Source organism: Sphaeramia orbicularis, chromosome 10, assembly GCF_902148855.1.
Source record: "Sphaeramia orbicularis chromosome 10, fSphaOr1.1, whole genome shotgun sequence".
In the NCBI taxonomy this organism is placed as follows: domain Eukaryota; kingdom Metazoa; phylum Chordata; class Actinopteri; order Kurtiformes; family Apogonidae; genus Sphaeramia; species Sphaeramia orbicularis.
Window position 1 is genome coordinate 18,218,673 of NC_043966.1, and position 12,793 is coordinate 18,231,465.

The following is a 12,793-nucleotide window of genomic DNA, read 5'->3' on the forward strand; positions in this document are numbered from 1 at the left end:
ACTCTAACCTCATCCTTCGAGAATCATTGGTTTCTACTACATTTGTACTCAGCATAGAGTTATAGAAATGCAATGGCGGATTTACCTACTTGCAACCTCTGTGCTGCGTCCCCGTTTGAAAATCTACAGGAAAAAATTGCTGCTTTAACCAGGAATCAAACCCTGGCTGTCTGTGTTACAGTCTGATGCATTACCTAATAAAATAACTGTTGACCTGAAGGCAGACCTATTTGGTATCTGATTGTCTTGGTACTTTTCAGGATGTGACGTTTACATGTACATCCACATGGTCTAATTATTAGACCATCAAAAGTTATCAAAAACAATGGTTATGCAATCCAGTACAAACTTCTGTGTGCATCATGTGACTAAAACAGACAGAAAAGAAAACATGGAATGCCTAAAAGCACTGTTTTTGTCAGTACAATGCCATAGATATTGATGTAAGATCTGAAGTGATTTTGGTTATTATCAAGAAAACATGGAAAACTGATAGATATCAGCTCTGAAATTAAACTCTTATGAGCTATTTTTGTTGTTATCAATATATTTGTCCAAACAAATGTACCTTTAGCTGTACCGGGCATTAAAATGAACAAGAAATTGAAGAAAACAAGGGTGGTCTAATAATTTTTTTCCATGACTGTAAGCTTCAGGGCTAATTAAGATTAAAGTGTACATTGTGTTGTGAAATATGACCGTAACGCACAGTATGTTCTGTGAACAAAGCAGGCAGTCCTGCTTAGCAGGAACATGACAATCCGGAGAAAGATAACACATATGTATGTATGTATATATAGCGTCCCTCCCCCTTCCATTTTTTTCTGGATCCACCACTGAAGATCCGCCAGATATCTACTTTCATATATTTTGTGTCAAAACAGCAGTGCTGTCAAAACTTTTCTACTAAACTAAAAGTTGTTGTAAATTACCCATTTATTAGGGTAATTATGATATTTTACAGAAAGCATCACATAGGTGTTGTGGGTTTATATAGCATAAATGTCACTAGCACAGTTGCGAGTTATTTCAGTTCATTTATAGCAATATTTTAAGTTAATGCTGATATACTTGGATTTAGTCTGCATTAACATGAAGAGCTTGCATAGTGTGTTGTTTTGCTGCTGCTCAAGAAATAATTATACAGAATTAAAATATGTCTGTAAACTTCAAGTCACAGTCTGATACACATACCTTAGATTTATGCTAGGGTGAAAACTTCTGGATTTATTTATATTATAAACCCTAAAGATTACGATATATGCACAGGAAAATGTTGACTTGTGTTCAATTCATCTTAAAATTGTCAACATGATGTAAAAATGCAGGGTTTCTAGTTAGATAAAAATAACAAAACACATCACATGTAGCCTCAGCCTCCAAAAACCAGACAAAACAATAGGAAAACATACAGTTTGTTTGTTAACTTGTCTACATTTTGTAAGAGGTAAGAAAAATAAATAAAAGATTCACAATATGGATCATGATTCTGCCTCATGTGATCCTTTGGCTACATCGACCAGCCCTGACTGACATGACAATGCCTACCTGTCTGTGGCAACTCTGGAAAAAAGGCACCTAATGTAAATGTTTATGAAATAACTCCTATCCAAGAACAATAACACTGTGGATCAGATAAGAACAAACTAATTTTCACCAATAACTGCTGTTGTCTCTTTTTAAATTTGTGAGATGTAACCTTTGTTCAAACATCATAGAATATTAAAATAGAAAAAAAAACAGGAAATTTCAAAAAAAAAAAAAAAAAAAGAAAAAGATGCTCACCAGTCCAGTTTCTGCTACATAGGTGGGTAGTCCGCTGATCAGAGCCCAGTGATCTGCTGGAGGGTTCCTGAAAAAGAATGAAATAAGCACCGTGTTGAACATTTAGAAAATTCTAACCAGCAACACCTAAATAAAAACTACCACACAGTGTCATCTACATTCTGTGTATTGTTGAAGTATATTATGACAACAATTATTCCGTAGTAAAATGTGTCTTTTAATGTTGAGAAGGAGTAGAAAAACTAATGAGACAATAAAAAAAAACCAATATCACTGATTTTAAAAAACTAAGTAAAGGATAGATGTGTTTGTTGTTTTTAAGCTTATCACTCTTCCCTAAGACTAGGTTATGTTTGGTTTTGTCAGAAAGGAAAGAGACACTATTAGTGCATCATGTTGTTATCGGTGTCCTCAGCATGGCTTGTTTTGTTGATAACCGCTCTCCAAACGTCCAACAGCAGATCTACAGTGACTCACGGTATGACTTTGATGTCTTCTTTTCCATGGAGGATGTAGTCAATGAGTTTGTAGAAGACGATTTCCTTTAGAAACACAGAAATTCAGATTAGACAGAAATATTATAAATTTTTGGGATATTTAGCAGAACCCATATTAGTCCAGAACAGGGGTGGCCAACCCTGGTCCAGAATGAGATAAGGCTTTTGTTCACCATCAGTGGGCATAACATTATTTAACTGCAGTAACACACTGTAAAAATCCAAATCTTACAAAGTGTATTTTTCTCATTTCTAGTCAAACTATCTCATCACACTTAAAATAAGACATAATCACCAAAAGAGTACCTTTTCAGTGAGATATAAGAACTTACAGATAAAGATAATTTTCATTTGTTCCATTGGCAGATTTTTGTTTTTGCTTAATTCAAGATTTTTTTGCTTAATTCAAACAAAAAAGTCTACCAGTGCAACAAGTGAAAATTAGATTTCTTGAAATGAGATATTCAAGATCTGTTGTCTAAAAATAAATTCTAATATCTCGCTGAAAAGTTACTCTTTAGGTGATTATGTCTTATTTTAAGTGTATTGAGATATTTTGACTAGAAATGAGACAAATACACTTGGTAAGATTTAGATTTTTTCCAGTGTACTAATACAACTTGTATCTTGAGTTTAGTGAAATTACTACTGATTAAATCTTCACTTCTAGCCTCTTAGGTTTTAATCTCCCACAATACAAATAACCACAGGTCCAGCAGAGACTGAGCAAAGCATATAGATTAATCCATCCTAGAGTTTCACCGGAGACCAAGTTTAAAGTTCAAAGTAAAGTTTGCCTTGACGTGTGGACTTAGAGTTTTGTTTATATCTTGGCAGAGGTCTGATGATGATGATGCTAGATGAGGTTAAAGTGGTGTGTTCATACATGGATCAGAGCACTGGTCAAAGAAACATTTGCTTCTGATAATGCACTGTCACCCATAAAGTGGGAATTAACTATTTTAAGCTCTTCTCATAAAATAATTATGACAATATAATTTATTCTTGATAAAGTGTAACTGGGAAACAGTGTGTAATCATTGCACCTGGCCAAAGAAGATTACTGATGTGTAGAAATAGGAATAAAAAGAGGAATGTGTTCCAAATTATTACTGCTTTATTTTTTATTATAATGACTGCTGTATTTTAATTTCATTTCTACGTATATGTGTACATGTTCATAAGAATATATGTATGCTATTTATATATAAGTCTACGCGGTTTGAATGGGTGTGTGTATGAGTGTTTGTGTTGTTTTGATACATGTTCTTTATTATATTATTATGTACTTTGTTTATCTTGCATTATAAAACTTAAATACGAATAAAAATATTGTGGGAAAAAAAAAAAGAGGAATGTGTCTGAAAACAAAATTATTCCAACTTTTTAATATACAGTCACAGGAAAAAAAATTTTGACCACCCCTTGTTTTCTTCAATTTCTTGTTCATTTTAATGCCTGGTACAACTAAAGGTACATTTGTTTGGACAAATATAATGATAACAACAAAAATAGCTCATAGTAGTTTAATTTCAGAGCTGATATCTGTCCATTTTCCATGTTTTTTTTTTATAATAACCAAAATCACTTCAGTTCTTACATCAATATCTATGGCATTGTACTGACAAAAACAGTGCTTTTAGGCATTTCATGTTTTCTTTTCTGTCTGTTTTAGTCACATGATACACACAGGAGTTAGCACTGGATTGCGGAACAATTTTTTCTGATGACTTTTGATGGTCTAATAATTCAACTGTGTGAGGAGCGCTAACAGCAGCGGTGGTTGTAGTTGTTTTCTCACCCTGCCATCAGGAGTTTTGGGTCCGTCGTATGGTGGGACTTCTCCCATCAGAACGGGCCACAGGTCGAAGAACTCCTACACATGAAAAAAAGCAGAGGAGTTAGAATTAGACAACACAGCTGACACATCTTCTGTTGTAAAATTATTTAGATACAGCTACTTAATATTAAGGAAACATTTTACTTAAAAATACTAATTATGTAGGGTAGGGTGTGGGAATTGTACATATGTTATGTGGAAAATCCCAAAGAATTGTTTTTTTCTTGTATGACTGTCACTTTTTTTTTTTTATTACCTTGATTCCAATAAAAAAAGCACTACAAAAAAAAAAAAAAAATCTAATTACAGCTATCTCTTGAGGACCATGTTTTTTCTTCTGTTGCTTCATCAAAGGGATCAAAGCTGAGATGAACTTCTTTTGTTTATTCTTAAACACTTCATTTATGTAATCCAGTGTTCTTACCAGACAGCCATCTGTGCAGACACACAACATTTGTTTGTTCTCAGATAGCAGGTGTTAGGACTCAACTGGCAGATGCTTATAATTAGTGACAGCAACAGCCTGTATGTTGTATTTATCATAAAATGTTACTGTAAATACATAGGGGGATAGAATGACAGTATACATATGCTAGTTTTAAGTATTACTTATTTTAGTGACACAAGGGATAAAAGCAGAAAGATGACTGAATCAAAATGAAGAATTGTGCAAATGAGATGACGAAATCCCACAGGAGTATCTGAACACATCTCATCCCAAAAGAGGAAGAAAAAGAAATACACCACATCAATCTGAAGCTTGGGTTAGATACAGTCCTCACTTGTCAAAAGCCCAGATCATCTGCAGATTCATTTGAACTCTATTCATAAGACTTCATTCTAAGCACAATGTGAGGTTATTACAGTCATAAAGTATAGGGATATTGTAAAAATATGAAACTTTTTGGGGGGATGAGGTTCGTGTTATTCTGTCTGATGTATTGGATTGGTTGATTGTCGTTTTGGCCCCAGACCTCAAGGGGTTTAAGAAGACGCCGCAAAAATAAAGCTGAACAAGTGACACTAAAACACAGTTTACTCCAAAATCAAAGTTCCATTTATATTTCAGTCTTAAAATATACATTCCCTCACCTAAAATTCAGCAACAATGGAAAAAATCCTCAATAATCCATTCAAAAAGAAATAAACACAAACAGAAGTTGTCAGAAAGTACATTCCTTATGTCCTTGTAAACTGGACAGACAGACAAAAAAAGAGCTTTACATTCAGTATCTTTAAGCTCACATAATCTATTTCAAATCCTCTTGTAGTGGATGTATCCATACGTGGACGACTGGTCAGTAACACTATTACAACAAACATACGCCTATTCTCTTAAAGGCTCACACTGCTGCCGAAAATATGTTAGTTTTATTAGGAAACTACCACCATCTGTAAAACACACATGAAAATAGTGGCAAGAGTTCATGTTCAGTTCAGTATATTGAATTGTGGATCATTATATTATCCTCATGTCATTTTTCCTCCATTTTCCCCCCTTATAATTTGTTTTAAATGATAGGGATGCTACAATACAATTCCACAATGAACTTATGAATTGTGTTGGTCCATCATTCGTGCAATTGTATTTTTGATTTATGAATATCTAATATCATTTTTGGGGAGATGGTGACATTGGATGCACACCGATGGAGGACACACTGACCTAAATGTTGTGTTTCTGAGTTTTTCTCATTGTTTTTATGGATCTTTATGTTCTGCAGATATCATATCGTCACCTTCCTAAAAGTAATTTTTTCAACTTTTTCAGGAAACACGCAAAAATTTAAAGGGGTCATATTTTGCTAAACCCACTTTTATTAGTCTTTGGTTCATTTATTTGTATATTTGGACCCTAATAGTTCATAAAGTTAGAATTTGAACACTCCAGGTGCTGAAAAACTATCTTTATATTCACTCCGGTAAAAATCGAGTGGATTTCTACAACCTGTTTGAAATCCTTCGTAATTTGTTACGTTTTATAGCTAGTTACGTCACGACATTTGCACATATAAGGTCAAGACTTCCAACGAACATTTCTCAGAGTACAACATAATTGTTTGTCAGCAGCAGCGGTTGTAGTCCATACCGAAAATATTTCCAAACTTCGAGTCGATTACCTAAAATGTTGTATGAAGGAATTCAAGTGGCTGAACGGGACAGAGCACACGGTCAGCAACCTAGAAGGGGGTGGGGTCTTGTGCATTTAAAGGGCCAGCGTTCAAAACGACTTTTCTCACTGGAAAAAATCTAAATCTTACCAAGTGTATTTTTCTCATTTCTAGTCAAAATATCTCATCACACTTAAAATATAACATAATCATCTAAAGAGTAAATTTCAGCAAGATATAAGAACTTATTTTTAGACAATATATCTTGAAAATTTTATTTCAAGAGATCTTATCAAGATAATTTTCACTTGTTCCATTGGGAGATTTTTTTTGCTTGAGTTATGCAAATAAAATCTTGATTCAAGCAAAAAAAATCTGCCAGTGGAACAAATGAAAATTATCTTGGTAAGATTTCTTGAAATAAGGTTTTCAAGATCTATTGTCTAAAAATAAGTTCTTATATCTCACTGAAAAGTTACTCTCCAGGTGATTATGTCTTATTTTAAGTGTGATGAGATATTTTGACTAGAAATGAGGAAAAATACACTTAGTAAGATTTAGATTTTTGCAGTGCTCGTGTCATTACTCAGAAATAGGGTTGAAGATGGACCTGTGGAGTTTAATTAATAAAGAATTCTGACCCAAGCATAGCATTTACAGTTTATGTAGACCACAGCGAAATGTTTTAAAATGCATAATTCCATTGAAAAAAGCAAAATATCACTCCTTTAACTAGAAATTGAGTAGTTCATGATTTAGGCAAAACATAATTTTCAGCAGAAAATGACAATTATTTTAAGATGGTAACAATATAGAGAACTTTACCTAACCTTTTTTTTTCTCCAACCTTTGTTTATTTGGGGTTTTGCAGAAATTGGGCAATACAAACACTGTATCATATGTGACCAAACAACTGAAAATGAATTGTTGCAGGACTTTACCTAACTTAACCCCATAAATAATTTAAATACACTGAGATACGGTGCAACAAACAAACAAAGAAAACTGTGAAATCAGGTTTTTTTCTCTGTGTTGAGCCTTTATGGTCATTGGAGCCTGTTCCATTAGTTTTATTATATCTGATTCTCTAAAAGACCCTAAATCTTTTCATTCATGGCGGTGTGGACACAGAACCAGTAAATCACTGCAGCATAAACAAGAAAAAGCCCCTGATCTGCTGCCTGCTTTGTTGATCTATTCAATAAACCTGATGTTTGTTCTGAAGCTCATCCTTCACTCTTGAGTGATGTGCTTATGTTGTAACTCACCTTGGTCTTGGTCATGTCCAGCAGACCCACAGAGTAACGGTCACAGTTGAGGAAAGCTCTGACCGTGTACAAAGCCTTGTGGAACTGCCTCTCTATGTCTGTCAGCTCTTCAAACACTTTGCTGGCCGACCACAGCAGCACCTGGACGATACGGTTGAACAGAACACAATGGAACACGATATTTAAGCAGTATTAAGAAGTATAGACCATGAAGTTTAGCTCTTCTTATCATAGTTTCCTGCTCCTTTCAAACATAATCAATAATGGGCAGCTTGGATAGACCCATATTATGTTCTTATGGTATGGACTATGTTTGTAGAACATATTTAGGTACGATTATAACTATTGTAAACGATTGTTAATATTGTTTGGAAATCATTCATAAAAAAACTTTTACATCGACACATTAACCCTCAAAAACCTAAAGCATCTACTGATCTAAAACACTGAATAACTTTAGAGCCACTAATCCTATCAATACATTAAAACAAATCAGACAAAAGGCATTTTTTCATCTTTTCAGCATTATCAGATGTGTGTTTTTTGGATGTTCAGAGGCGTAGTAAACATGGAAACACCATCATCTTCTGCAACATTGATTCACCAATAAAACCCATGGAGTTTGGCAAATGACAGTGCTTGCAGATGCATGTTTTTACATTTAGTTAATGATATGTATTTTTGATAAAGTCACTTTTGTATTAGTTCTAGTTAAAGGTGTTTATTTAGGAGCAAGGTTGATTTTTTTTTATAGCTTCTGATCTGTAAATAAAGGCATGAACATATCAGGTTGAGTGAATTGGGCATCAAATAATATCAAGGATGAACCTGTAGATTTATATCTACCTGTTTTATATGAAAAGGGCAAAAGGATATAGAAACAAAGAACTGAACGGTAATGTGTGGTGCAGCATATGTGAATAACTCAATAATTAGGAAAGGAAGGAGCTTATGCAGGGTTCCTACAAGTTAAATTTAAGACTTTTTAAGACTACTTACAACAGAATTTAATGCCTATTTCAGGGCCATACTGGCAAAAATCTGACTCCTTGAATTTAGGAAAATGTATTTATTTACTCCAATGCGTTGATTCCCACCGGGGGCTACAAAGTTAGCAATAATTGGTTCCTAATTTCAGTATAAATTGTCGGGTTGGATCAAGTGGAACTAAGTCAGCTAATGTTACTTTCTTTCTCATTTCTCAGACACATTTAAACACAACACGGCAAACAAGTTTATGGCAACATAACTTAAGACCTATCATATCAAATTTAAGACCTTTTAAGGACCTTTTTATGGTATTAAATGCAGATTTGTAAATTCAAGACTTTTGAGACCCTGCGGGAACCCTGTTGTGTGATGTTAGTGATGTTAATGTGTGTTTTTTCTTGCCTGATCATTGACATAAACCCAAAGGAATTACAACACTGAGGCCTATTGGAACACACACACACACACACACCAGGGCTCCACATGATCTTGAATGCGTTAATTTTTTTTTTTATGCAACAGTGTGAATCCATTACAACCTTTGCCATTGTCAAAAATTTGCACCTCGGCCATTATGAATAACTTTGATGCTGAATAGTTGCAGGTCAGTATTTAACATTTTCCTGTGATTTTTTTTCATTGCACCCCCAGTGTGTAAACAAATTAAGAACAAAGTGGTGAGAAACTGTGCTGTGACATTTACCACTGCCACCCTTAATGACCTTCAGGACCTTTATGACGTCTGAATCATCTCAAAGGCACAGACCATTGATTTGGATCCTCAGCATCTTTTACATGTTAAGTTCCAGATGCATCCATCAGGGTGTTTCATTTTCCCACGTATAGCACTAATAGATACAGATTGGCTTCTGTTGAAAATGCTATTTCTTTTTAAAACAAACTACACCATCACATTTCTTTCTTTTCCCTATGATTCATGGTGACAGTGTGATATGGATCCTGCATTGTGTTAGCGTATGATGTATTGCATGTATCTGTGATGGACTGCAGCCTGTTAGACAAATTGCCCCTCAGAGACATTATAGTTTTTCTTTACTCTATCCCATAAACACCAACTGAGAAAACACAGTGGACAACACTGTCAGGAGATCTGTTTTTCTTTTTCAATCACAGAAAAACTCAAAGCAAGCTGTAAAAAAACTAATACATATGAAACATGAAGCAAAAAGTGTCACCTGTCCCCTCCTGGTCTCACAGTTGTGCAGGTAGCTCAGGTGGAAAACCCTCAGGATCAGGTTGGCAAAGTTCAAGTATTTGTTGAAGGTCTGGGAGGAAATAAAACACACTTTGAGCTGTTTGGGGCAATACTGAAAAATGAATGTTTTTACATCAAAACTTGAGTATGAGTTGAGCGTTTGGCTATACCAAAGGCAAGTCAAAACACAGCAGATTTATTTATATAGAACATTTCATACCCGAAGGCAACCTAAAGTGCTAAACGGAGTACACAGGAAAAGCACAATAAACAAGAATAAAAGGTAAATCACAGAGTAAAAGTTAGAACATTTACAGACATTTTTGATTAAGAAGAAAATAATTTAGGAGAAATGGTAAACAGTTGGCTCTCAAGTCTAAGGCTACATTCACACTGCAAGTCTTAATGTTTATATGTGATAATTTGCTGAAATCTGATTTTTTATGTAGTTGTTCACATCATGATTTATATTTCAAATCATTTTTATTGTATCTTCAGAAAAATACAAAAGAAAAAAGAAAAACAGCAGGGTTAGGCAGTTACATTGTACATAAACACCAAAAAAGCCAACAGTTTATGGACTTAACAAAGGTGAAGAGCTGTGATCTAGTTAGGAAGACATCAATCAATCAATCAAATTTCAAATTTTATTTATATAGCGCCAAATCATAACAAAAGTTATCTCATGACACTTGACATACAGAGCCATACAAGCCAATTTACAGAAACCCAACAGAATCCTCCAGAAGCAAACACTTGTGACTGATGACAGTGGAAGGAAAAACTTCCTTTTAACAGAAAGAAACCTGGAGCAGACCCGGACTGTGGAGGATGGACGTCTGCCTTGACCAGTTGGGGTTAAAGAGAGAGGGTAAAGGAAGAGAGCGAGAGAGAGAGAGAGAGGGGGAGAGAGAGAGAGAGAGAGAGATGTTTGCCCATCCCACCCCAGATATATGTTCACATACTGGAAAAAATCTAAATCTTACAGAGTGTATTTTTCTCATTTCTAGTCAAAATATCTCATCACACTTAAAGTAGGACATAATCACCTAAAGAGTAACTTTTCAGTCAGATTTAAGAACTTATTTTTAGACAACAAATCTTGAAAATCTTATTTCAAGAAATCTTACCAAGATAATTTTCACTTGTTCAATTGGCAGATTTTTTTTGCTTCAATTTAGCAAAAAAATCTTGAATTATGTTAAAAAAAAATCTGCCAATGGAACAAGTGAAAATTATATCGGTAAGATTTCTTGAAATAAGATTTTCAAGATCTGTTGTCTAAAAATAAGTTCTTATATCTCACTGAAAAGTTACTCTTTATGTGATTATGTCTTATTTTAAGTGTGATGAGATATTTTGACTAGAAGTGAGAAAAATATACGTGGTAAGATTTTGAGTTTATGGCAGTAATTATGGATCTTGCTGAGTCCTTCCTCCTCCAGTGCAGAATTGTCACATATGTCACATTTCAATGACATTAAAGTTGGATAATATGTGACATGTCTATTCAGACTGAAGTCACATTACAATATCAGATATATATTGATTTAGGAGCACAAAATGAAATGGTCTGGGTCTGATTTGTCCCGTTCAGACTCTCAAAGAAAAAAAAAAAAAAAAAAAAAAAAAAAGATCTGATTTGGGTCACAGATGGGCAAAAAAAGTCAGATTTTTCCATTTTTACCTGCAGTGTAAACATAGCTTTAGTCCTGCTTTAAAAGTGTCCCACATTTGAACAGCATAACGCAAAAGGCAGATTTGCTTTGGGATGAGGTCTATAAACTTCAGTCAAAAGATTTTTTTTAGATGAATCTGTTAGATACGATCTGAAAACTGGAGTTCTATGCAGAGTTTTGTCAGTGCTTGGCAGCAGTTTTTTGCATGAGCTGAGGCTGTGTGATCGAATTGCAAACTTAGATCTGTGAATAGTCCAGTACCAGAAGTCCAATCTGCTGACATATTCTTCTACACTGTGTTGTGACATCGAGGTATCTGATCCTTCTGATATTTTTAGGGTGGTAGATGGCTGATCTTACAGTTGATTTACTGCCACTACAGAAATGTCAGTGTGGATCAAAAATAACACCAAGGGGTTTTTTTTAGTTTCATGTTCATTTTCTCTTCATTGGCTCCAAAAACTACAACTTCGCTCTTATTTAAAGCCCCCTTCTATTAAAAAAAAAATCAGACTTCTCAATGTTTCTCAGTTTTCAATAATGTCTGTTCTTAAGGGTGAAAGTGTCTCTATGCTCCCCAAAAACACAGATTTAAGAGGAGGACCTAACAACAGGATCTGTGAAACCACAAACCAACTGGGATTTTTTCAGTAGTTGAAGGAAAAGATAAATATAACAATACATTTTTTCCATTTTTTGCAGAAAAACCATGCCAAACCCTAATTATGATTCAATGCAGGGTATTTTTTATCATGTCTTATAAAATGATTGAATGTGGTCTTCAACTAAAAAGACATTTTTGGAACACTGAGCTACTAATTACTCTGCACAGCAACAGCAAACAGGATTTTTTTTTTACTTCCACGTCCATCTGAGATCCATCTTCAACTAATCATCTGATACATCAATAATGAAAATTATCCTACAATGACTGTTAATATGTGGGATAGATTACGCTAAGAATTGATTAAATGTCATGTGAAAATCCACCATTTGTTACAAAAGAAGATCCTCAATCACTCCATCATTTCCTCAGGAGGATTTTATTGTGAAAAACGTCACAGGGATAAGTTATGGAAAAACTCATTCGGTACTATTGTTTTCAGATGTCAAGACTACTTATAATTAGGGATAATCAAGAGTTTTGTGCCTGAAAGTTTCAAATGAACACTGATTTTACTTACTTTTAAGTCATTTTAAGTGATCAAGATTATGTATTTATCAGGGGAGTCTGTTTACCCACAAAGACCTAAACAGCTACCGGTGACCAAATCCATCTACTGATCTAAAATGTTTAGTACCTGTTGATCCACTAATCCTATTAATATATTAAACAACTACTGTAAAATGTAGTTTCTCAGTTTTTCACCTGCAGCAGATGTGACCCATTTGGATGTTCAGAGGCTC

The 12,793-nt window shown here is 34.4% G+C and overlaps 1 protein-coding gene across 4 annotated transcripts in view; it reads right to left on the reverse strand.

Moving 5' to 3' along the window:
* Positions 1–12,793, reverse strand: part of pde6a (phosphodiesterase 6A, cGMP-specific, rod, alpha) — a 55,194-nt gene that overhangs the window by 31,420 nt on the left and 10,981 nt on the right. For all 4 annotated transcript variants that reach the window (XM_030146258.1, XM_030146259.1, XM_030146260.1 and 1 more), the window contains 5 exons: positions 9,688–9,777; positions 7,502–7,642; positions 4,084–4,158; positions 2,263–2,327; positions 1,786–1,852 (listed from right to left, as the gene is read on the reverse strand). In XM_030146258.1, coding sequence (XP_030002118.1) covers positions 1,786–1,852; positions 2,263–2,327; positions 4,084–4,158; positions 7,502–7,642; positions 9,688–9,777 — 438 coding nt within the window. The remainder of the gene's footprint in view (positions 1–1,785; positions 1,853–2,262; positions 2,328–4,083; positions 4,159–7,501; positions 7,643–9,687; positions 9,778–12,793) is intronic.